The sequence below is a fragment of the Oncorhynchus mykiss genome, chromosome 17, assembly GCF_057628025.1.
Source record: "Oncorhynchus mykiss isolate SJ-2025 chromosome 17, ASM5762802v1, whole genome shotgun sequence".
NCBI classification, from domain to species: domain Eukaryota; kingdom Metazoa; phylum Chordata; class Actinopteri; order Salmoniformes; family Salmonidae; genus Oncorhynchus; species Oncorhynchus mykiss.
The window spans coordinates 15,617,129-15,640,180 of NC_143038.1; the positions used below are offsets into that span (position 1 = coordinate 15,617,129).

The 23,052-nt window shown below is 42.2% G+C and overlaps 1 protein-coding gene across 4 annotated transcripts; it reads right to left on the reverse strand.

Annotated features, from left to right (window-relative positions):
- Positions 1-141: 141 nt before the first annotated feature.
- LOC110493774 (REST corepressor 3) lies at positions 142-22,047 on the reverse strand. 4 transcript variants are annotated; one of them, XM_090204908.1, is made up of 12 exons: positions 21,597-22,047; positions 21,426-21,482; positions 20,936-21,013; positions 20,774-20,826; positions 20,203-20,364; positions 19,775-19,899; positions 19,612-19,690; positions 14,703-14,924; positions 10,502-10,579; positions 8,878-8,935; positions 8,529-8,773; positions 142-3,756 (listed from the first exon to the last, which is right to left on the reverse strand). In XM_090204908.1, the coding sequence occupies exons 1-12, from the start codon at positions 21,769-21,771 to the stop codon at positions 3,385-3,387; spliced, it is 1,704 nt and encodes a 567-aa protein (XP_090061034.1). In that variant the 5' UTR covers positions 21,772-22,047; the 3' UTR covers positions 142-3,384. The 4 variants fall into 4 exon arrangements, with proteins under 4 accessions (XP_090061034.1, XP_090061033.1, XP_021423922.2 ...); XM_090204907.1 differs by having other exon boundaries at positions 14,703-14,954; positions 21,597-22,043; XM_021568247.3 differs by having other exon boundaries at positions 2,641-3,756; positions 8,706-8,773.
- Positions 22,048-23,052: the final 1,005 nt, after the last annotated feature.

Below are 23,052 nucleotides of genomic sequence, written 5' to 3' on the forward strand. Positions count from 1 at the left end.
AGACTAATAAACCAAATGTAAATCAAAACTAGACGAACTGACGTTTGTGCCTAGTGTCAATTAGGCATATCAACAAGCAGAAACAATGCTGATAAAAATGATTTAGGCTAAAGTAGACAAATCCAATAAGGGAAACTATGCAACAATTACATTTTTTATTTATTTATGTGCTATATTTATAGATGTATATTTGGGATTGCACTAGTATGCTATCTTTTTGGGGCAATATTCATTTAAATTTAAGCAGGCTGGAAAAAGTAATAATTTAAATATAGTAGGACAAAAGACAAACCAAATAAATGTGCGAGAAGGGACATGGAAATTAAAATGTTTGAAAGACACTTGAATGAAATGCAAGTGCAACGAGAGCCTGAAATAATGGCAAGCCAATAGCCTAGTAAACACTACATACGGTAGGTAACATGCGAATGTCATGTCTTTTTACGGCAAAATGCAAGTCCTCAATGTTCATGATTATACTTACTTCTGGCCACATTATTTCCACGGGAAAAGATTGAGTCAGTGTAAATGAGTGGTTTCATGGTCATTTAGGCTTGCATTTCAACATGTTTTAATAAGCTTGTCACCACGTACAGTAGTGAATTAGCCTATTTCTTCCTCCATTCCTTAGCAGTGATTAGGCAAAATTTGAGAAACGTTCCCAAAGTTCCGGAAATCATCCAACCAGGATCTCTGGAGAACGTACAGTTGAAGTCGGAAGTTTACATACACTTAGGTTGGAGTCATTAAATATCGTTTTTCAACCACTCCACAAATGTCTTGTTAACAAACTATACTTTTGGCAAGTCGGTAAGGACATCTACTTTGTACATGACACAAGTAATTTTTCCAACAATTGTTTACAGATTATTTCACTTATAATTCACTGTATCACACACAATTCCAGTGGGTCAGAAGTTTACATACACTAAGTTGACTGTGCCTTTAAACAGCTTGGAAAATTCCAGAAAATTATGTAATGGCTTTAGAAGCTTCTGATAGGTTAATTGACATCATTTGAATGAATTGGAGGTGTACATATGGATGTATTTCAAGGTCTACCTTCAAACTCAGAGCCTCTTTGATGGTAAAAGCTAAAGAAATCAGCCAAGACCTCAGACAAAAAATTATAGACATCCACAAGTCTGGTTCATCCTTGGGAGCAATTTCCAAACGCCTGAAGGTACCACATTCATCTGTACAAACAATTGTACGCAAGTATAACCACCATGGGACCACGCGGCCGTCATACCGCTCAGGATGGAGACGCGTTCTGTCTCCTAGAGATGAACGTAGTTTGGTGCGAAAAGCGAAAATGAATCCCAGAACAACAGCAAAGGACCTTGTGAAGATGCTGGAGGAAAGAGGTACAAAAGTATCTATATCCACAGTTAAACGAGTCCTATATCGACACAACCTGAAAGGCCGCTCAGCAAGGAAGAAGCCACTGCTCCAAAATCGCCATAAAAAAAGCCAGACCACGGTTTGCAACTGCACATGGGGACAAAGATCGTACTTTTTGGAGAAATGTCCTCTGGTCTGATGAAACAAAACTATAACTGTTTGGCCAACATAACGTTGTGCGGGTGCTTTGATGCAGGAGGGACTGGTGCACTTCAAAATATATGGCATCATGAGAAAGGAAAATTATGTGGATATATTGAAGCAACAGCTCAAGACATCAGTCAGGAAGTTAAAGCTTGGTCACAAATGGGTCTTCCGAATGGACAATGACCCCAAGCATGGGGCAAAATGGATTAAGGACAACAAAATCAAGGTATTGGAGTGGCCATCACAAAGCCCGGACCTCAATCCTATAGAAAATTTGTGGGCAGAACTGAAAAAGCATGTGCGAGCAAGGAGGCCTACAAACCTGACTCAGTTACACCAGCTCTGTCAGGAGGAATGGGCCAGAATTCACGCAACTAATTCTGGGAAGCTTGTGGAAGGCTACACAAAACGTTTGACGCAAGTTAAACAATTTAAAGGCAATGCTACCAAACACTAATTGAGTGTATGTAAACTTCTGACCCACTGGGAATGTGATGAAAGAAATCAAATCTGAAATAAATCATTCTCTCTACTATTATTCTGACATTTCACATTCTTCAAATGGAGTGGTGATCCTAACTGACCTAAAACAGGGAAATTTTACTTGGATTAAATGTCAGGAATTGTGAAAAACTGAGTTTGAATGTATTTGGCTAAGGTGTATGTAAAACTTCCGACTTCAACTGTATACATTTTCGGAAATTTTACAGAATCTTTCAACCCCTGAACATGAAGCGGCACTAATTAACTCCAAAACGTGGTAAAAAAAAAAAAAAAACGAATGATCATAACTGGACAGACAAAACAAAATGTTAAAATGATTTGAATGGATATGTTAGATACTATGCCTCATCTTACACTGGGAATTACTGAGATGGGCGACCGTTAAAATCAAAATCAAAAAGCGTAGTTTTAGGTAAGATCTTGACAGTTTAAAAATCAAGCACACAAATTACACACAACTGTACAGAAGTCAAACATTTTGTTCTTCAATGTATCTTAAATGAAAATCATTGAAACGTATCAAATTCCTGAAAATGTGGGTCACTGACTACAACAATCAATTCACTGACATTGACATCCTCGTAGCTTAATATTACATTAAACAAATTCATTTTTATTAACCGGTTCATCATTTTTTTCAATCAGTTTCTTCCAGTTTAGATCAATTCAATCACGTAAATACAGTTGGCCTAGAAGCGTAAGAGCACTTACACAATGGTTATTATTATACTGGACATATGCAAAAATCAGTCTAGAGTCCATAGCACCGAGTAGAAAAATAAATAATGCTTATATAAAAGATAAGTCTATATTCGCTCAAAGAACAAATATGCGTTACAGAAAATCAAACAATTGAACTGAAATATGGCAACGCCACCTGTTCACTAGTGGTGGTGTATTGTCCATTATAGTGTCTTCAATATACCTTGTTTATAGACCACTTGCAAATTTTGCCAGTTTGTAAAATATACATTAACCAGAAGCCAAGAACACTTTCAAACAGGACCAATGCTTCTAGTAAATCTTTAACATCACCAATACATAACATCTAAGCAAGTCCATCCAAAGATGAGTGAATAAAAAAAACAATGTGATTTCAAATAAATAAAACTAAGACCTAACCTAATATACATAGACTTTAAAAACTTCACAACGGCTTTACGTTTCTCATTAATATACATAATCTGCTCATAAACAACCAACGATTGACGACTTTCAGGAACACAACGGATCATTGTCAAGAAAAATACAAGGAAACAAACGACCAAGTAATAAAAAAGCGACCACCGACTTTTCCGTTGTCTTCCTTCGCCATTGCACAGCACACACTTAGTGCAGCGAGGAGGACGGCGTCTCCGATGGGATGCCCACCAGGGTGGGGGGCGGCTGGCTGGAGCCTGGGCACCCTGTGGAGGTGGGGGCTGAGGTCGGGGCAAGCGGCCGGGGATTGAGGCGCGGGGGCGGGGGGTTGGAGGGCCGGATGAGTGGGGGGGGCTGGTTGAGCGCGGGCCGGGGCTGTAGGAAGCGGGCCTGCTGCTGGAGAGGGGGCGGCTGCCTGTGGAGGGCCGGGGTGGCTGGCAGAGAGGGCCGTAGGAGCGGGGGCGGCTGGTTGAGCGAAGTTGCCGACGATGTCACCAGGGTTTGGAAAGTTGAAGAGGAAGTGGCAGCGGGAGAAGGGCCTGACGAGGGGGTCACTTGGCCCTGGAAGAGAGAGGCGTGAGTTGGGATTTCAGACCAAAACGCAGATGGGCAATACATTACAGCATACAGTGCATTCGGAAAGTATTCAGACCCCTTGACTTTTTACAAATTAGCTGTGTTCGAATACTCATACTAACCGCACTATTTGTGACGTGAATTGAGTATATAGTATGCTTATTGGTCATAGTATGGGTATAGTTAGTATGCCAAAAGTTGCCGGATGTCGTACTAAATTCGCCAAAATATGAAGTATACACAAAATATGATGAGGATGCTATTTCCGTACTTTAGGGCCCATAATGCAATTCTTCAGGAAATGGGCGTGGCTTCACATCGTTTCCATTTTTGAAGGAAATGGCAGAAAATATGCAGTCGAAGTACAACGATAGCGGATAAAAATTCACTGCTTTAACTAATTATGACAAATGATAAGAAAATGTTGAGCAATGTAATAAAGTAATGACTTTTCAAATAAGTTACCTTACCCTTTATATTGTCTGACAATTTGTTAGCTACGCTGTCCTTACGAACCACATAGCTTATCATTACAACAGTATGTTGTTAGGTAGCTACCTAACGTTAGTTGGCTACTTATACATCAAACTTGCCAGCATATTAACTTTAGGCTATCTAACTATAATTACCCAACGTCTATTGACTTGATTATTCCCGTCATGCTTAGCTGGCCATTCGGGTGCTTTCGTAAATTCGCTCTGGCTATCTACTCCAATTTCAGGGCAATCTCGTCTGAGCGTACCGGAGCGCAGAATAATGAATTTACGAGCGCTCAAAACCCATTGAATATACCCAGTGTCAGGAAACGTCGGCAAAAAAGCGCAATTAAATTGTTGCCAGCAGAACAGTTAGTCACCAATGCTCTGGATAACAAGCTAGTTTGCCAATGACACAACAGTGGTAGGCCTGATCACCAACAACAATGAGACAGCCAATAGGGAGGAGGTCAGAGACCTGGTTGTGTGGTGCAAGGACAACAACTTCTCCCTCATCGTGATCAAGACAAAGGAGATGATTGTGGAAAATGAAGACAGAGCACGATGGGGCTATAGTGGAACAGGTTGAGAGCTTCAAGTTCCTTGGTGTCCACATCACCAACAAATTATCATGGTCCAAACACACCAAGACAGTCGTGAAGAGGGCACGACAAAGCTGATTCCCCTACATGAGACGGAAAAGATTTGGCATGGGTCCTCAGATTCTCAAAAGGTTCTACAGCTGCACCATCGAGAGAAACCTGATTGGTCGCATCGCCGCCTGGTATGGCAACTGCTCGGCCACCGACTGCAAGGGTAGTGCGTACGGCCCAGTACATCACTGGGGCCAAGCTTCCTGCCATCTAGGACCTCTATATCAGGCGGTGGAAGGCCCTAAGAATTCTACCTACATGTACATATTACCTCAACTAACCGGTGCCCCCGCACATTGACTCTGTACTGGTACCCCCTGTATATAGCCTCGCCTGTTATTTTACTGCTGTTGTTTAAATTGTTACTTTTATTTTCTACTTTTCTATCAATTTTTTACTTAATATTTATTTGTATTTTTTTCTTAATTTCTTAAAGCATTGTTGGTCAAGGACTTGTTAGTAAGCATTTCACGGTAAGGTGAAACCTGTGGTATTCGGCGCATGTGACAAATACAATATGATTTGAGTAAAATGGTCAGAGTGGTCTCATTTGTGTCTGGAAGTGGCTAGCAAGCAATTGTTTTATTTTAAACTTAATTTAACTAGGCAAGTCAGTTAAGAAAAAAAATATTATTTACAAGCTAGCCAACGTTAGCTTGGGTGCCTGACTGCCGTTGTAAGGTCAAACCGCTCAAATCAACGCTACTCCTCGGCCCGAGAGACCAGTGTGTGCTTCAAGAGCGAAACACTCTGAATTTACAAAACGGACAATCTGACAACGCTCTAAATTTACGAGTGCACTCTGGCACTCCATATTCAATTTAAGAACACACCCAAAGTCGTAAAATGTCTGACTCGTAATTTGTTAGGCTAGCAAGAGGTTGCATATTAAAAGCATGACCTTCAGGTAGACAGGTGAAGAGCTACTACGCTCAACTGAAAGCATACGGTTCGTTTACAGTATACTAAAAAACTAATAGTATGTAGTATATGCTCATTAAGTATGTAGTATACAGTATGTTAGTATGGGTATTCGAACACAGCTCAAGTGTTACGTTACAGCCTTATTCTAAAATGGATGAAATACTCCCCCCCCCCCCATCTATCTACGCACATATATAAGGTCCTACAGTTGACAGTGCATGTCAGAGGAAAAACCAAGCCATGAGGTCGAAAGAATTGTCCGTAGAGCTCCGATGACAGGATTGTGTCTAGGCACAGATCTGGGGAAGGGTACACAAACATTTCTGCAGCATTGAAGGTCCCTAAGAACACAGTGGCCTCATCATTCTTAAATGGAAGATGTTTAGAACCACCAAGACTCTTCCTAGAGCTGGCCACCAGCTGAGCAATTGTGGGGGAAGGGCCTTAGTCAGGGAGTTGACCAAGAACCCCATGGTCACTCTGACAGAGCTTCAGAGTTCCTCTGTGGAGATGGGAGTATCTTTCAGAAGGACAACCATCTCTGCAGCACTTCTCTGCAGCAAATCAGGCCTTCATGGTAGAGTTGCTAGACGGAAGCCACTCCTCAGTAAAAGGCACACACATGACAGGACTCTCAGACCATGAGAAACGAGATTCTCTGGTCTGATGAAACCAAGATGAAACTTTTTGGCCTGAATGCCAAGCGTCACGTCTGGAGGAAACCTGGCACCATGCCTACGGTGAAGCATGGTGGCAGCATCAGGCAGCATCATTCCTCCCAGCACCAAGGAATGGGAAACTAGTCAGGATCAAGGGAAAGATGAACGGAGCAAAGTACAGAGAGATCCTTGATGAAAACCTGCTCCAGAGCACTCAGGACCTTAAGTCTGGGACGAAGTTTCCCCTTCCAACAGGACAAAAACCCAAGCACACAGACAAGACAATTCAGGAGTGGCTTCGGGACAAGTCTCTGGATGTCCTTGAGTGGCCCAGCCAGAGCCCGGACTTGAACCCGATCTAACATCTCTGGAGAGACCTGAAAATAGCTGAGCAGCAATGCTCCCCATCCAACCTGACAGAGCTTGAGAGGATCTGCAGAGAACAATGGGAGAAACTCCACAAATACAGGTGTGCCAAGCTTGTAGCATCATACCCAAGAAGACTCAAGGCTGTAATTGCTGCCAAAGGTGCTTCAACAAAGTACTGAGTAAAGGGTCTGAATACTTATGTAAATGTGATGTTTTTAATTTTTTATAAATTAGCAAACATTCCTAAACCTGTTTTTGATATGTCATTATGGGGTATTGTGTGTAGATTGAGGGGGGGAAAACAATTTAATTGATTTTAGAATAAGGCTGTAACCTAACAAAATGTGGAAAAAGTACAGTAGCTCTCCAGGAGGAGGGATAGCCACTTGACTGGTCTTGGCATTGAATGCCATGTTGGAATACCAGATTTAAGATCAGTTTAACAAATGTCATTAGCAGTCATAACGGATATCAGGTTATGAAAATAAGCCTGGCACCTGTTCTATTGTGTTTCCTACTTAGCTAATTGACAACGTAGCCATAAAGGCATATACACTATCTATACAAAACCATGTGGACACCCCTTCAAATTAGTTGATTTGGCTATTTCAGCCACACCATTGTCGACAGGTGTATAAAATGGAGCACACAGCCATGGAGGAGGAATAATGGTCTGGGGTTGTTTTTCATGGTTCGGGCTAAGCCTCTTAGTTCCAGTGAAGGGAAATCTTAATGCTACAGCATACAATGACATTCTACAAGATTCTGTGCTTCCAACTTTGTAGTAACAGTTTGGGGAAGGCCCTTTCCTGTTTCAGCCTGATAATGCCCCCGTGCACAAAGCGAGGTCCATACAGAAATGGTTTGTCGAGATCGGTGTGGAAGAACTTGACTGGCCTGCACAGAGCCCTAACCTCATCCCCATTGAACACCTTTGGGATGAATTGGAATGCCAACTGTGAGCCATGCCTAATTGCCCAACATCAGAGCCCGACCTCACTAATGCTCTTTTGACTGAATGGAAGCAAATCCCCAAATGTTCCAACATCTAGTGGAAAGCCTTCCCAGAAAAGTGGAGGCTGTTATAGCAGCAAAGGGGGGACTAACTCCATATCAAGGCCCATGATTTTGGAATGAGATGATCGACGAGTATTTGTCCATACTTTTGGTCATGTAGTGTATTCGTTTAAAATATATTAGTATTACATTATTTTCAATACTGTATAGCAAGGTCATCTACAACTGCTTATGATATGTTAAATAATACCTAAAGCTACACGTCATGCAAGTAGTAAAAGACCATTCGTTGACATCAACCACATTCAGATATTTCTTCAAGTTATCAAGTCAATGGTAAATCTGTAGAATTATAAATTGTGTGTATTATACACATGCGTATTGGAAATTTAGTTTTTTTTGCATATAGCCCCCCCCCCCCCCAGGGTTGGAATGTCCAGATGCAACTAACATTGTAATAATTATAATGTTAAGACACCTTTATGAAGGAATCTTTATGAAACTGCAGTGTTAAGAGATTTTTGTTGGAGTAAAAACCTGCATGCAGAGGGGGCTTGTGGGAGGCCAACTCCCATAGCTAACTATAACGAAATCACAGAAGGGGTTAATGGGAAGGTTAATTATTTAGGTTTTAGGGGAATAAAGGAACGCTCCACCACCTCCTCCTCCTCTTCGTCCATACTCTTCCCAGAAGGGGTGTTGGAGCTGTTCTTCCCCTCCTCGCCAGAGGTGGCAGTGTCACCGTTGGGGGTGCCAGTTCCCTGCTCCGCCTCCCACTCCTGCAGCACCTCCTCCAGGTTAAACCGGCGGCGGTAGTTCACAAAGAAGTTCTTTACCTGCCCTACCGTCTTATTACCGATAACGTCGGCAATGGCCTGGAAGTCTTTCCCGTACTTCCGGACACCTGTTGAAACAACAAATATTCTTTAATTGCACGAGGTAAACAGACTGGCGGGCCATGGACAAGAACATGAGCTGACTACAAAACCACAAAGAACGTAGGTTTACCTTGAACTGCCAGAAGCTGTTCATCTGTTGTCCAGCGAGCATTAACTTTTTGGCTGCACTAGAACAGACAAAGAACACCTGATGTTATACACTGAACAAAAACATAAATGTCACAATTTCAAAGATTTTACTGAGTTACAGTTCCTAAGGAAATCAAGACATTTCAATTAATTAATTAGGGCCTAATCTGTAAATTTCACATGACTGGGAATACAGATATCTGTTGGTCTCAGATATCTTAAAAAAAAAGTAGGGGCTTGGATCAGAAAAGCAGTCAGTATCTTGTGACCACCATTTGCCTCATGCAGCGCGACATCTCCACATATAGTTGATCAGACTGTTGATTGTGGCCTGTGGAATGTTGTCCCACTCCTCTTCGATGGCTGTGCGGAACTGGAACACGCTGTCATGGGTGACATGTCTGGTGAGTTGTCAGTTCATGGAAGAACTGGGACATTTTCAGCTTCCAGGAATTGTTTACAGATCGTTGCGACATCTTTGCGTGCATTATTCTGAAACATGAGGTGATAGTGGTGGATGAATGGCAAGACAATGGGCCTCTTCACGGTATCTCTGTGCATTCAAATGGCCACAGATAAAATGCAAATGTCCGTAGCTTATGCCTGTCCTTACCATAAACCCCCCCCCCCCCCCCCCCCCCCACCATGGGGCACTGTTCACAACGTTGACATCAGCAAACAGCTCACCCACATGACGCCAAATATGCTGTCTGACATCTGCCCGGTACAGTTGAAACTGGGATTAATCCGTGAAGAGCACACTTCTTCAGTGTTCCAGTCGCAATCGAAGGTGAGCATTTCCCCACTGAAGTCAGTTACGATGCCAAACTGCAGTCAGGTCAAGACCCTGGTGTGGACGACGAGTCTCATCAGCTGTCCGGGTGGCTGGTCTCAGACATTTCCGTAGGTGAAGAAGCCGGATGTGACGGTCCTGGCCTGGTGTGGTTACACAAGTCCGCGGTTGAGGCTGGTTGGACTTAATGTCAAATTCTATAAAACAACGTTGGAGGCCGCTTATGGTACAGAAATTAACATTAAATTACCAGGCAACAGCCCTGGTGGACATTTCTGCAGTCAGCATGCCAACTGCACACTCTCAAAACTTGAGACACCTGTGGCATTGTGTTTTGTGACAACTGCACCTTTTGTCCCCAGCACAAGGTGCACCTGTGTAATGATCATGTTTAATAAGCTTCTTGATATGCCACACCTGTCAGGTGGATGGATTATCTTGGCAAAGGAGAAATGCTAACTAACAGGGATTTAAACAAACTTGTGCACACCATTTGAGAGAAAGAAGCTTTTCGTGAACAATTTCTGAGAAATTTTATATTAGCTCATGAAACATGGGACCAACACTTTACATATTGGGTTTATATTTTTGTTCAGTGTAGAAGCTAAGTGGCAATACATGTCAAGTCAACAGGTCACTCACTTCATATACGCAACCATAATAAAGAAACATCCATAACTATTGACTTCCATCTCTTTGGTAGCACTTCATTTGTCAGGTCTTAGTGATGTGAATGTCATGACAAATTATGACCACTTATGTCACATTGCTAGGTCCCTTTCTCACTGAAATGTAAACATTTGGCACATACCTCCGGCAGCCTGAAGTCATCAATGCCCGCTTCCATCCTGTGTTTCAGACCACTGTTCAGTTGCTTTGCATTTTGAACCTGTGGGATAAATTCATAGTGCCATCAGAAAGTACTCACATCCCACATTGTGTTGTGTTACAGCCTGAATTTATTGATTGATTCAAATTGAGATGTATTTGTCACTGGCCTACACACAATACCCCATAATGTCAAAGTGGAATTATGTTTTTGGAAACGTTTACAAATTATTTAAAAAATGTTGAACTGTCTTGGGTCCTTGTATCCAACCCCTTATATGGCAAGCCTAAATAAGTTCAGGAGTAAAAATGTGCTTAACAAGTGACATAATAAGTTGCATGGAATCCCTGTGTGCAATAAGTGTTAAACATGTTTTTTTTAAATGACTACCTCATCTCTGTACTGTGATAGAAAAATTACATATTTACCTGATTGTTGGATATTCCGCAATTATTTACTTAACTAATACTGTAGTGAACTGAGAGGAGTTGTTTGAAGCTGGGGCTGGCAACTGATGAAGTGATGACTAGGTAAAAGCCTACTGCTGGCATTCCATAGATAAGATGTGGTGTGTCACCGAGATAGAGATGTTCTGTTCCTCCAGGCTAAAGTCCTCCCTATTCCTAATTATCCTGGCATCTGGGAGAAAGCACCAGAGGCGGAAGAACCCAACGTGGCTTATGGTGCCACCCCAAAATCTATATGGGAGGGGTGGAACCAAGCATTATGGGTAGCCGCTATATAAACTGTGCATTGTCTGTGAAGGGGAGGCTCTCAGCCTAACAGTCAAGACTGTTGGGTCGACGGTTTTATTATTGCAATGATTTATCGATATTAAATGAAGATGATGGTATGAAGAAATTACCAAGTCTCTCTCAGTACTGAATTTCCACGACAGTACCCCCACACATATACAATTATCTGTAAAGTCGTTCAGTCGAGCAGTGAATTTCCAACACAGATTCAACCACAAAGACCAGAGAGGTTTTCCAATGCCTCGCGAAGGTCACCTATTGGTACATAAAATAAATACTAATAAAAAGTCAACCTTGAATATCCCTTTGAGCATGGTTAAGTTATTAATTACACTTTGGATGGTGTATTAATACACTCAGTCACTACAAAGATGCAAGCGTCCTTCCTAACTCAGTTTCCGGAGAGGAAGGAAAACTTGAGGCCAATGATTTCACCATGGGGCCAATTGTGACTTTAAAACAGTGTTTAAACAGTGTAAAAAGAAACAGAATAGAGCTAAGCGCATGCAAAATCCTAGAGGAAAACCTGGTTCAGTCAACTTTCCAAAAGACACTGGGAGACAAATTCACCTTTCAGCAGGTTGATAACCTAAAACACAAGGCCAAATATACACTGGAGTATATATACCAAGATGACAGTACATATACCGGAGTATATATACCAAGATGACAGTACATATACTGGAGTATATATACCAAGATGACAGTACATATACCGGAGTATATATACCAAGATGACAGTACATATACTGGAGTATATATACCAAGATGACAGTACATATACCGGAGTATATATACCAAGATGACATTGAAAGATCCTGAGTGGTGTAGTTAGTTTACTTAAATTGGCTTAAATCTATGGCAAGAATTAATAAAACAATGTGCAATCTACTGTAGGTGTGCAAAGCTCTTGGACCCAGAAAGAGACAGCTTTAAATCACTGCCAAAGGTGATTAACATGTATTGACTCAGGGGGTTGAATACATGTATTGACTCAGGGGGTTGAATACATGTATTGACTCAGGGGGTTGAATACATGTATTGACTGACTCGGGGGGTTGAATACATGTATTGACTGACTCGGGGGGTTGAATACATGTATTGACTGACTCGGGGGGTTGAATACATGTATTGACTGACTCGGGGGGTTGAATACATGTATTGACTGACTCAGGGGGTTGAATACATGTATTGACTGACTCAGGGGGTTGAATACATGTATTGACTCGGGGTTGAATACATGTATTGACTCAGGGGGTTGAATACATGTATTCAAGATTGTTAGAAGAAAAAAAATTATTCCACTTTGACACGAGTATGTGTGTGAAATATGGAAAAAAGGCAAGGGGTGTGAATCCTTTTTGCTTAGAACACAATGCACTAAATAGTGCTGATGCACTACATGAATCAAAAGTATGTGGACACATTCTCGTCGAACATCTTATTCCAAAATCATGGGCATTAATATGGAGTTGGTCCCCCTTTTCTGTTATAACAGCCTCCACTCGTCTGGGATGGCTTTCCACTAGATGATGGAACATTGCTGCGGGGACTTGCTTCCATTCAGCCACAAGAGCATGAGGTCGGGCACTGATGTTGGCCGATTAGGCCTGGCATGCAGTCGGTATTCCAACACATCCTAAAGATGTTCGATGGGCTCTGTATGCCAGTCAATTTGGGTGGTAGGTAGCCTAGTGGTTAGAACATTGGGCCAGTAAGGTAAGATTGCTGGATCAAAATCCCAGAGCTGACAAGGTACAAATCTGTTGTTCTGCCCCTGAACAAGGCAGTTAACCCACTGTTCCCCTGTAGGCTGTCATTGTAAATAAGAATTTGTTCTTAACGGACTTGACTAGTTACATTTAAAAAAAAGAGTTATTCCACACCGATCTTGACAAACCATTTCTGTATGGACCTCGCTTTGTGCAGGGGGGCGTTGAATAGTGAAGACATCAAAACCATTAAATAAACACATATGGAAACATGTAGTAAACAAAAAAGTGTTAAACTCAAAACATATTTTATATTTGAAATTCTTCGAAGTAGCGACCCTTTGCCTTGACGACAGCTTTGCACACTCTTGGTATTCTCTCAACCAGCTTCATGAGGAATGCTTTTCCAACCTGGAATGCATTTCAATTAACAGGTGTGCCTTGTTAAAAGTTCATTTGTGGATTTTCTTTCCACCTTAATGCGTTTGAGCCTATCAGTTGTGTTGTGACAAGGTAGGGGTGGTATACAGAAGATAGCTCTATTTGGTAAAAGACCAAGTCCATATTATGGCAAGAACAGCTCAAATAAGCAAAGAGAAATGACAGTCCATCATTACTTTAAGACATGAAGGTCAGTCAATCCAGAACATTTCAAGAACTTTGAAAGTTTCTTCAAGTGCAGTCGCAAAACCATCAAGCGCTATGAAGAAACTGGCTCTCATGAGGACCGCCACAGGAAAGGAAGACCCAGAGTTACCTCTGCTGCAGAGGATAAGTTCATTAGAGTTACCAGCCGCAAATATTGCAGACCAAATAAATGCTTCACACAGTTCAAATAACAGACATCTCAACATCAACAGAGGAGATTTTTAGTACAAATTTGAGATTTTGGGTTCCAACCGCAGTGTCTTTGTGAGATGCAGAGTAGGTGAACAGATGATCTCTGCATGTGTGATTCCTATGCTATGCTGGTGACACTGTCAGTGATTTTATTTAGAATTCAAGGCACACTTAACCAGCATGGCTACCACAGCATTCTGCAGCGTTTCGCCATCCCATCTCGTTTGCGCTTAGTGGGACTATAATTTGTTTTTCAACAGGACAATGACCAAAAACACATCTACAGGCTGTGTAAGGACAATTTGACCAAGGAGAGTGATGCAGTGCTGCATCAGATGGCCTCCACAATCAACCAACCTCAACCCAATTGAGATGGTTTGGGATGAGATGGACCGGAGTGTGAAGGAAAAGCAGCCAACAAGTGCTCAGCATATGTGGGAACTCCTTCAAAACTGTTGGAAAAGCATTCCTCGTGAAGCTGGTTGAGAGAATGCCAATAGTGTGCAAAGCTGTCATCAAGGCAAAGTGTGGCTACTTTGAAGAATCTCAAATATAAAATATATTTTATTTAGTTGTTACTACATGATTCCATATGTGTTTACAATTAGTCTACAATGTAGAAAATTGTAAAGATAAAGAAAAACCCTTGAATGAGTAGGTCTGTCCAAACCTTTGACTGGTACTGTGTTTGTGTGTGTGTGTGTGTATATGTATATATATATAGCCTAGCGGTTAAGAGGACCTTAATTGCTCCTATAAGTCGCTCTGGATAAGAGCTTCTGCTAAATGACTAAAATGTACTGTGAAAAAGCCTCAACTCAAGCACCTTGAGGACCCAGGTTTCCCTGCATTGAGACCAGAATCCCCAACGCTCACCTGTCTTTTGAGGCCCACCAGCTCCATGTCCAGCTGCCGAAGGACGGTGTTGGCAGCGCTGGAGCTGCACGACACTGCCACCACATCCTCCTGGGTCAGGTACATGCCTTTGGGCGGCCGGCACTTGGAACGCTGCGAGTGGTGCCGGTGCATGAGCGTCAGGTGCTCCCGTCGGCCGAGCCCAATCTTGGAGGAGCTCAGGGGCTGGGGCTCCGTGTGGCTCTGGATAGGCGCGGGTACACTTTCTATTAGCTGTCATAATGTTAGTAACATCAATTGTGTCATTGTTAGGACATATGGCACCTGGGAGCATGTTTTAAGAGGAACAACAAAAACGAAACGCTGCACACTGCTGTTCGTGCCCCCAGGTGATTATATTGATACGTATTGACCCTTAGGTCTTTATCAGGCATCCATGAAAAATCCCCTGGGAGCCTGAACAGCAGACTCAGCGATATGACGTTGCCACGAGCAGCACCACTGATATTCTGACGAGTGCAATGCAAGACTTTGCTCTCACAGTACCAGAGTATCTGCACATGTGCATGGTAGAGTCCTGCGCAGCTACATGTTTTGGACCCGAACCCGCCCGCGCCGGCCACATCAATTCCGAGCCCCACCAGATATCTTCTCCGCAACACGAACCACCAGCATAGAAATTGTTCCAAGAGCTGATCTGTGACCCCCCAAATAACATCAATATATTTTACAAAAATTATGACCAGAGTATTCGTTTTTTTTCCCTTCCCTGCATGAAATAATTTGTCTGCATGTCTATTCAACATTTGGATAAAAGGAAACCATGCCATGAATTAAGAACGATAGGCTTATCTTATATTCATAATGCGATGCAGCGCACATTGACAATTGAAATAGCTTTGAAAAAAGCCTTCTAATTAGCCGTCTTACCTAATTAAAGCCTATAGGCAACATTCAATATTGTTTAGATAATCAAATAGTTTAATTGAAACAATTCCCAGAATCGAATAAGCTACAGGCTGCAAAAATAGGCTACATTTATTTAGTAGGTTTATGTAGCCTGCGTATGGTCTAAATGAACAAAAGCCTGAATGAATGGAATAATTCATTGCTAAATAACTGAATTATCATAAACAAATACCTGCTTACACTTTTGCAGGCTGTGTATCCATCTACTGGGTTGTTGTCCTCCTTGTCCACAATGACTACAAAATCCTTCCAAACCGGATTTCATTCACGGAGCACCTGTTTCCATGATGTTGTGATCCACCATCATAACCTTTCTTTCCCCATCTCCTGTTACGTTAGCCATTTTTATGTGAGCTAGGAGTCAGGGAAAATAAACTTGGCAACGTATTGTTGAAGGAAACGTAATCTCCGCATGTGAACAAATTAGGAACGTTTCAACGCCACACAAATAATGGACAGTTCCCTGCTCCACTCTCGCTGTGTTGCTGCTACCCTAGGCTGTCTGGCTCACTGCTCACATAATGGAATTCGCAACAATTCAACAAGCTCCTGGGTTTGTAAAATAAATCTTGAAATAAAACATTTGACCTGCAATATAATTGATCTGAACAGCGATCCTACCCACGGGTTGAAAGACTTTTCATTACATCTGCCAGCTGACTTTTTTGTTGTCAACAGTGGGTCACATGTCACATGTGCAACCAGAAAAAAAAAAAAACTCCAGACCACCTTTACTCCACACACAGAGATGCATACAAAGCTCTCCCTGCCCTCCATTTGGCAAATCTGACCATAATTCTATCCTCCTGATTCCTGCTTACAAGATAAAATTAAAGCATGGAGTACCAGTGACTCGCTCAATATGGAAGTGGTTAGATGACGCGGATGCTACGCTACAGGACTGTTTTGCAAGCCCAGACTGGAATATGTTCTGGGATTCATCCAATGGCATTGAGTATACTACCTCAGTCATCGGCTTCATCAATAAGTGCAATGACGACGTCGTCCTCACAGTTACCCAACCAGAAGCCATGGATTACAGGCAACATCCGCACTGAACTAAAGGGTAGAGCTGCCGCTTTCAAGGAGCGGGACACTAATCTGGATGCCTATAAGAAATCCCACTATGCCCTCAGACGAACCATCAAACAAGCAAAGCGTCAATACAGGATTGAGATTGAATCGTAATACACCGGCTCTGACGCTCGTCGGATGTGGCAGGGCTTGAAAACTATTACGAACTACAAAGGGAAACCCATATGCAAGCTGCCCAGTGACGCGAGCCTACCAGACGAGTTAAATGCCTTGTATGCTCGCTTCGAAGCAAGCAACACTGAAGCATGCACGAGAGCACCAGCTGTTCTGGATGACTGTGATAATGCTCTCAGTAGCCGATGTGAGCAAGACCTTGAAACAGGTCAACATTCACAAAGCCGCAGGGCCAGATGGATTACCAGGACATGTACTCGAAGCATGCGAGGAACAACTGCCAAGTGTCTTCACTGACATTTTCAACCTCTGAGTCTGTAATATCTACATGTTTCAAGCAGACCACCATAGTCCCTGTGCCCAAGGAAGCGAAGGTAACCTGCCTAAATGATTACCGCCCCATAGCACTCACGTTGGTAGCCATGAAGTGCTTTGAAAGGCTGGTCATGGCTCACATCAACCGCATCCTCCCGGATACCCTAGACCCACTCGAATTCACTCAATTCGAATACCGCCCCAACAGATCCACAGATGACGCAATCTCAATCGCACTCCACACTGCCCTTTCCCACCTGGACAAAAGGAACACCTATGTGAGAATGCTGTTCATCGACTACAGCTCAGCGTTCAATACCATAGTGCCCACGAAGCTCATCACTAAGCTAAGGACCCTGGGACTAAACACCTCCCTCTGCAACTAGATCCTGGACATCCTGACGAGCCGCCCCCAGGTGGTAAGGGTAGGCAACAACACGTTTTCCACACTGATCATCAACACTGGGGCCCCTCAGTGGTGTGTACTTAGTCCCCTCCTGTACTCCCGGTTCACCCACAACTGCGTGGCCAAACACGACTCCAGCGCCATCATTAAGTTTGCTGATGACACAACAGTGGTAGGCCTGATCACCGACAACGATGAGACAGCCTATAAGGAGGAGGTCAGAACTGGCAGTGTGGTGCCAGGACAACAACCTCTTCCTCAATGTGAACAAGACAAAGGAGCTGATCGTGGACTAAAGGAAAAGGCGGGCCGAACAGGCTCCCATCAACGGGGCTGCAATGGGGCGGGCCGAGAATCCAAGTTCCTTGGTGTCCACATCACCAATGAACTATCATGGTCCAAACACACCAAGACAGTTGTGAAGAGGGCACGACAAAACCTTTTCCCCTTCAGGAGACTGAAAAGATAAGGCATGGGCCCCCTCACCATTGTGAGCATTCTGACTGGTTGCATCACCGCCTGGTATGGCAGCTGCTCGGCATCTGACCATAAGGCACTACAGAAGGTAGTGTGTACGGCCCAGTATATCACTGGGGCCAAGCTTCCTGCAATCCAGGACCTATATAATAGAATTATCAGAGATTCCAGTCACCCAAGTCATAGACTGTTTTCTCTGCTATCGCACGGCAAGTGGTACCGGAGCATGAAGTCTAGGACCAAACAGCTCCTTAACAGCTTCTACCCCCAAGCCATAAGACTGCTGAACAATTAATCAACTGGCCACCTGACTATTACATTGTTTTGTACACTGCTGCTACTCGCTGTTTATTATCTATGCATAGTCACTTCTCCACCACTTACATGTACAAATTACATCTAACTTTTATCTCCGCTCACTGACTCGGTACCGGTATCCCCTGCATATAGCCTTGTTATTGTTATGTTATTGTGTTACTTTTTATTATTTTTTACTTTAGTTTATTTAGTAGATATTTTCTTAACTCTTCTTGAACTGCACTGTTGGTTCAGGGCTTGTAAGTACGCATTTCACGGTAAGGTCTGCACTTGTTGTATTCGTCGTATGTGACAAATAAAGTTTGATTTGATATCCAACCCGATGCAGGACTCTAATGCATGGGTGCGCTTCCCACTGCTACAACGTGATAGCTATGGAACCAAAACTATGTACAAGTTTAGCCTCGTGCTTCAAACACTCTTAGTTGTTGCCGAAATCAACGCCCTATGTTGCGGTTTACTTTATGCATCGCTTACTGTACCTTTTAAGTGTGACCTTTGTGACTAACCCAGTAACTAGCTTATGGATATTGTTACACTCGCTTTATCTAGTGGTCCTAGGCCTAGTTACATGGTCTGTAGCCTGAATGTGTGCATTTGTGAGAAATCAGTGTTTGAGGACGGTGTTGGATGCACATGTGCCCAGGGAGATGGCAATCTTACCATGGCCTAGGGCTGACTCTGTCTCTCTTGACCTCGTGGTGGATTATTATTTGTCCAGATGGTGACGGAAATAAATGAATACAAAAAGGAAACCACAGACAAGCATGACTAAACTAATGATTTAAAACTAAACGAAAGGCCTCATGGCCACCAAACCAACTAGCAGCCTCACAGCTTTCAAGCTGGGACACTGACTGATGATCACCCTAATTGGCAGCACCTGATGTGCTTATCAAGCAGGACAAGGTTTCTGCTGCCCCCTGGGGGATGGAGTGTGGAAGTGTATCCTGGATAGTGTGTTTGTCTACTTTATGTCGCAACACTAACCTTCCCCTCACATCAAAGGGGATCCTTCCCCTCTAGCACCACCCCTAAAGGAGCGTCTTTACGCAAGGGGACAATTTTGGAATCAACACCTTGCATTTTATTTCCCTATTTTCTTTGGCGTCTGTCTACTCTACTACTCATTTTAAGTGAATGCTGGTCACTGATTAAAAGCGTATCCGCTAATACTTTTTGATATATCCCAACTGCCATTCCATCAGTTTAAATTCTAAAGTTTAGATAACGTACCTCTTTTTTCGTCTCCTTGGTGGGGTCATAATCACTATCGTTTGCTTCGATGGGGTTGGCCTCCTCCATTTCTTCATCACTAATGTCAAGAAAAGCCAATCATTATTGGACTCCGACCACTTGGAATTTCAGAGACAGTAGTAAGGCGAGATACAAGTCTTACCTTTCATCTTGGGCGTTTCGGTTTGCCAGCTTTCTGGCCTGGCGGTCCATCAGGCTGGTTCTGGACCGGGTCTTCTTCCAGGAGTAGTAATACTTCACAAGGCTGGATATGGATTTGTCTGGTAACTACAACGGATGAGAAAATGGTGCCAATTGACTATTTATACTTACATTAAAGCTGGGATTCAATCAAAGGCGCATTGTTGACAAGCGCACTGCACTGTTGACAATGCGCCTTTTAAAGGCAATCACCCCAACGTTTTCAGAGATTGCATTCAAGGTGAATGCGGATGTTGGCTCAAGCGTAAATTACCTTAAAGTCAACTGCAATATTCATCCAGACTACTTGTGTATGTTTGTATGAACAGTATACAGACACACATCAAAGTAAAAGATAAAAGCTACTGTATATTAATATATGTATGTTACCATTTGTTGAATCCTGTGGAAGCTTTTTCCATGGAAGCTGAAGGCTTGTTCAAACAGAACCTTATCCTCCACGGTCCACTCGTCGGGGAAGGGGGTGAAGTTGGGAAGGTCTGCTAGGGACTTTTCAATGTTGTGCTTGTGCCAGAACAGCATGCCCAATGCCTGTTGGGGACAGCAACGAGTGGAATCCACTGAGAATGGACACCAGGCAGGTCTATGGGGCTTCACTGAGCCAGAAATGCTTAAGCAACAGAACTAGAATAGATAGAGTAGGTATTCCCCTAAATAACATTTGAATATGTTATTTTTAAGTGTGCCTTGGTAGTTTATTAATACCTTGTGGGTCAAATTTACTGAGCTTTCACACCGGTGTAAATTTTAGGCCTGTCCAGGGGGCTTGGAAAATGTAATATGAATGTTTAAATTGGGAATATGCTTCAATAGTGTTGGGAATTCTGTTGAAAGTTTTTCATATGTTTTTGAAAAATAAGGTGGATTCTCTGCATTGGTGAAAAAGCTTAGTAAATGTGGCCCTATGTACTTGTCTAATAATCCTAAAAAGCAGACATACCTGCTCAACATTATATCCATGCTTCTCTTTTGCAATGGCAATATATTCATCCACTGTGGGGAAAAATCATAGTTTAATTAAACTACTTATAAATATTTTTTGTAAAATCAACTTTTGGTTGTCTTTAGAAATAAGATGCTTGTGAAAACCAAACTGACTTACATTTTGGGTCGACAATGGTGTGATATGGAGACCACACCAACATTCCCCCACTATCTTTATCACTGTATTTGGTAGAACCTACAGAAAAATATATAATACATCGTTTTTTAAAAACACATCATTTTCAAATAGTGATATTTAATGCAATTTTAACTGCCTAATTAAAGCAATACATGCAGGACTAAAGATGCTGCTTTACTGTTGTTAAAATATTGTTTAGATAGCAACAAAAAGCCAATTCAGTTGAAGGAAACCAATAGTAGCCTTCGGTGGGCAAGTATAGCCTCGGAATAGAAATGTGTTTCAAAACGCTTCTATAAACCAAACATATTTTAATGGGCCAAAAATGCTCTACACATCTGGCTGAATTCTGAAATATAAGATTACTGACTATGGGTTGTAAAGTAAGAAGATGAATGTAAATATACTGTTATAACCTATACCGAGGCTACCACCAGAATACAGTCAGGTAGATCAAGCATAACCTTACCATGATCAAATTCGGGTATATTGGCTTGATAATCGGACCCCACACGCATTCCGACATCTGCAATAAGGAAAAATATGTATAGCACATTAATAGACATTTTTTGTTTTGTTTTTCGCGTTCAAAATAATACATGTACAGTGTGACATGCAAACGGGGTGTTCGAGGCTATACCGTGCTCGTCGTCACTGCCACTCTCATCAGAAAAATGTCCATTCGATGCATTTGAAGGGTTTTTTGTTCCGTTTGAGCGTCCCTTTCCTAGATACTCCGACCCTTTATCCATCATTCCAGGCATTTTTACGTATCTTTGTGGGTTCTCCTTAGGAGAATACCTAAAAAAAAACATGCAATGTATATTTTTTCACAGCCTGTCTTTTTCAATAACTCCCACAGCTACGCAGCTGTGACACTGTGCCACAGTCCAGTATTACTCCACATTGTTTTGTATAATACGGTTTAACGCAGATATATACAACAATATTTTTCAAGCCTGTTCCAGAGTCTGATATTTGTTGTTTTTATTGTAATTAACGGCTTGTATCTGTTCAGACAAGCAGCAATTGAATATTCAAAATCGGAAGGAACTAATTCGTCTAGCGGAAGGACCTTTACGCACTTGGTTATATGAAGCCAAACTGCGGCTCTGCGTGCGCCGGTAAAAATGGAGTTGTTTACAGTCACACTCCGTAGACGAATAGGCTACAAGAAGAATATAAGATGCTACAATTTATTACACATAATATAGGCTACGTCTGTTTTGGATACCTTGGATGCGTTTTGTAAAGCCAATATAGAACCAGATGCTCTTATTTAAAGCCTTTATTCACAGAAGCGTCTACAAAGCTTTTCAGAATTTCAACGTAGGCTACTTTTGACTTAAAAGTTATGCAAATATAAACAACTCTACGTTTGCAACGATGGCCCCATAGTAGGCTAATGAGAAGTAGAATATAACCCAACTGTACAAAATAAAATGCGAAATAAAATAACCAGTCGTTTGGGTAGCCTCTTTTTATTCTGAATATTGTCCTTGGTTTGCCAGCAGATGGAGACAAATGACCACTAACCTATTTCGCGAGATCCCACAATTAATGCATTGTTTATTTGGTTTTCGAATGTAAGTTATTCACTGTTTACTAGGCCCATGTAACCTACTTATGTCTGAGCGGTGAATTTGAGAGAGTTTGGAGATGGTTTTGACCATTTGGGTATCCAAAATGGGTATAAGGGCCTAATTAACTGAAAATGTCAGTAGGCTAGGCCTCTCAATCCACATTGGTAGACCTCATTCCATTATCATCTGCCCAATCTATAAATTAAACTATGATGCAATTGTTGGTATTAAACACAAAGCCCTTTAGATGGTCAATGAAGACAGACCCCAGCAGTGTAACACGATAGAGGCAAACTGGATATGAATAACGATAAGTATATAGCTAAAGAAATGTCTATTTTTGTTCAACTTATTATGCAGGCCACTGTAGTGTACCACATCTGAGCTGAATTTCTGTACAAAACAGTCTTGCTTACATGTACTTTCCTGTAATGTAGCCATCTATTCAATGGCCAAAACATATTTTTTTATTTTTTTGGGGGGGTGGGGTAAGTGCACTATACCACCATTGCC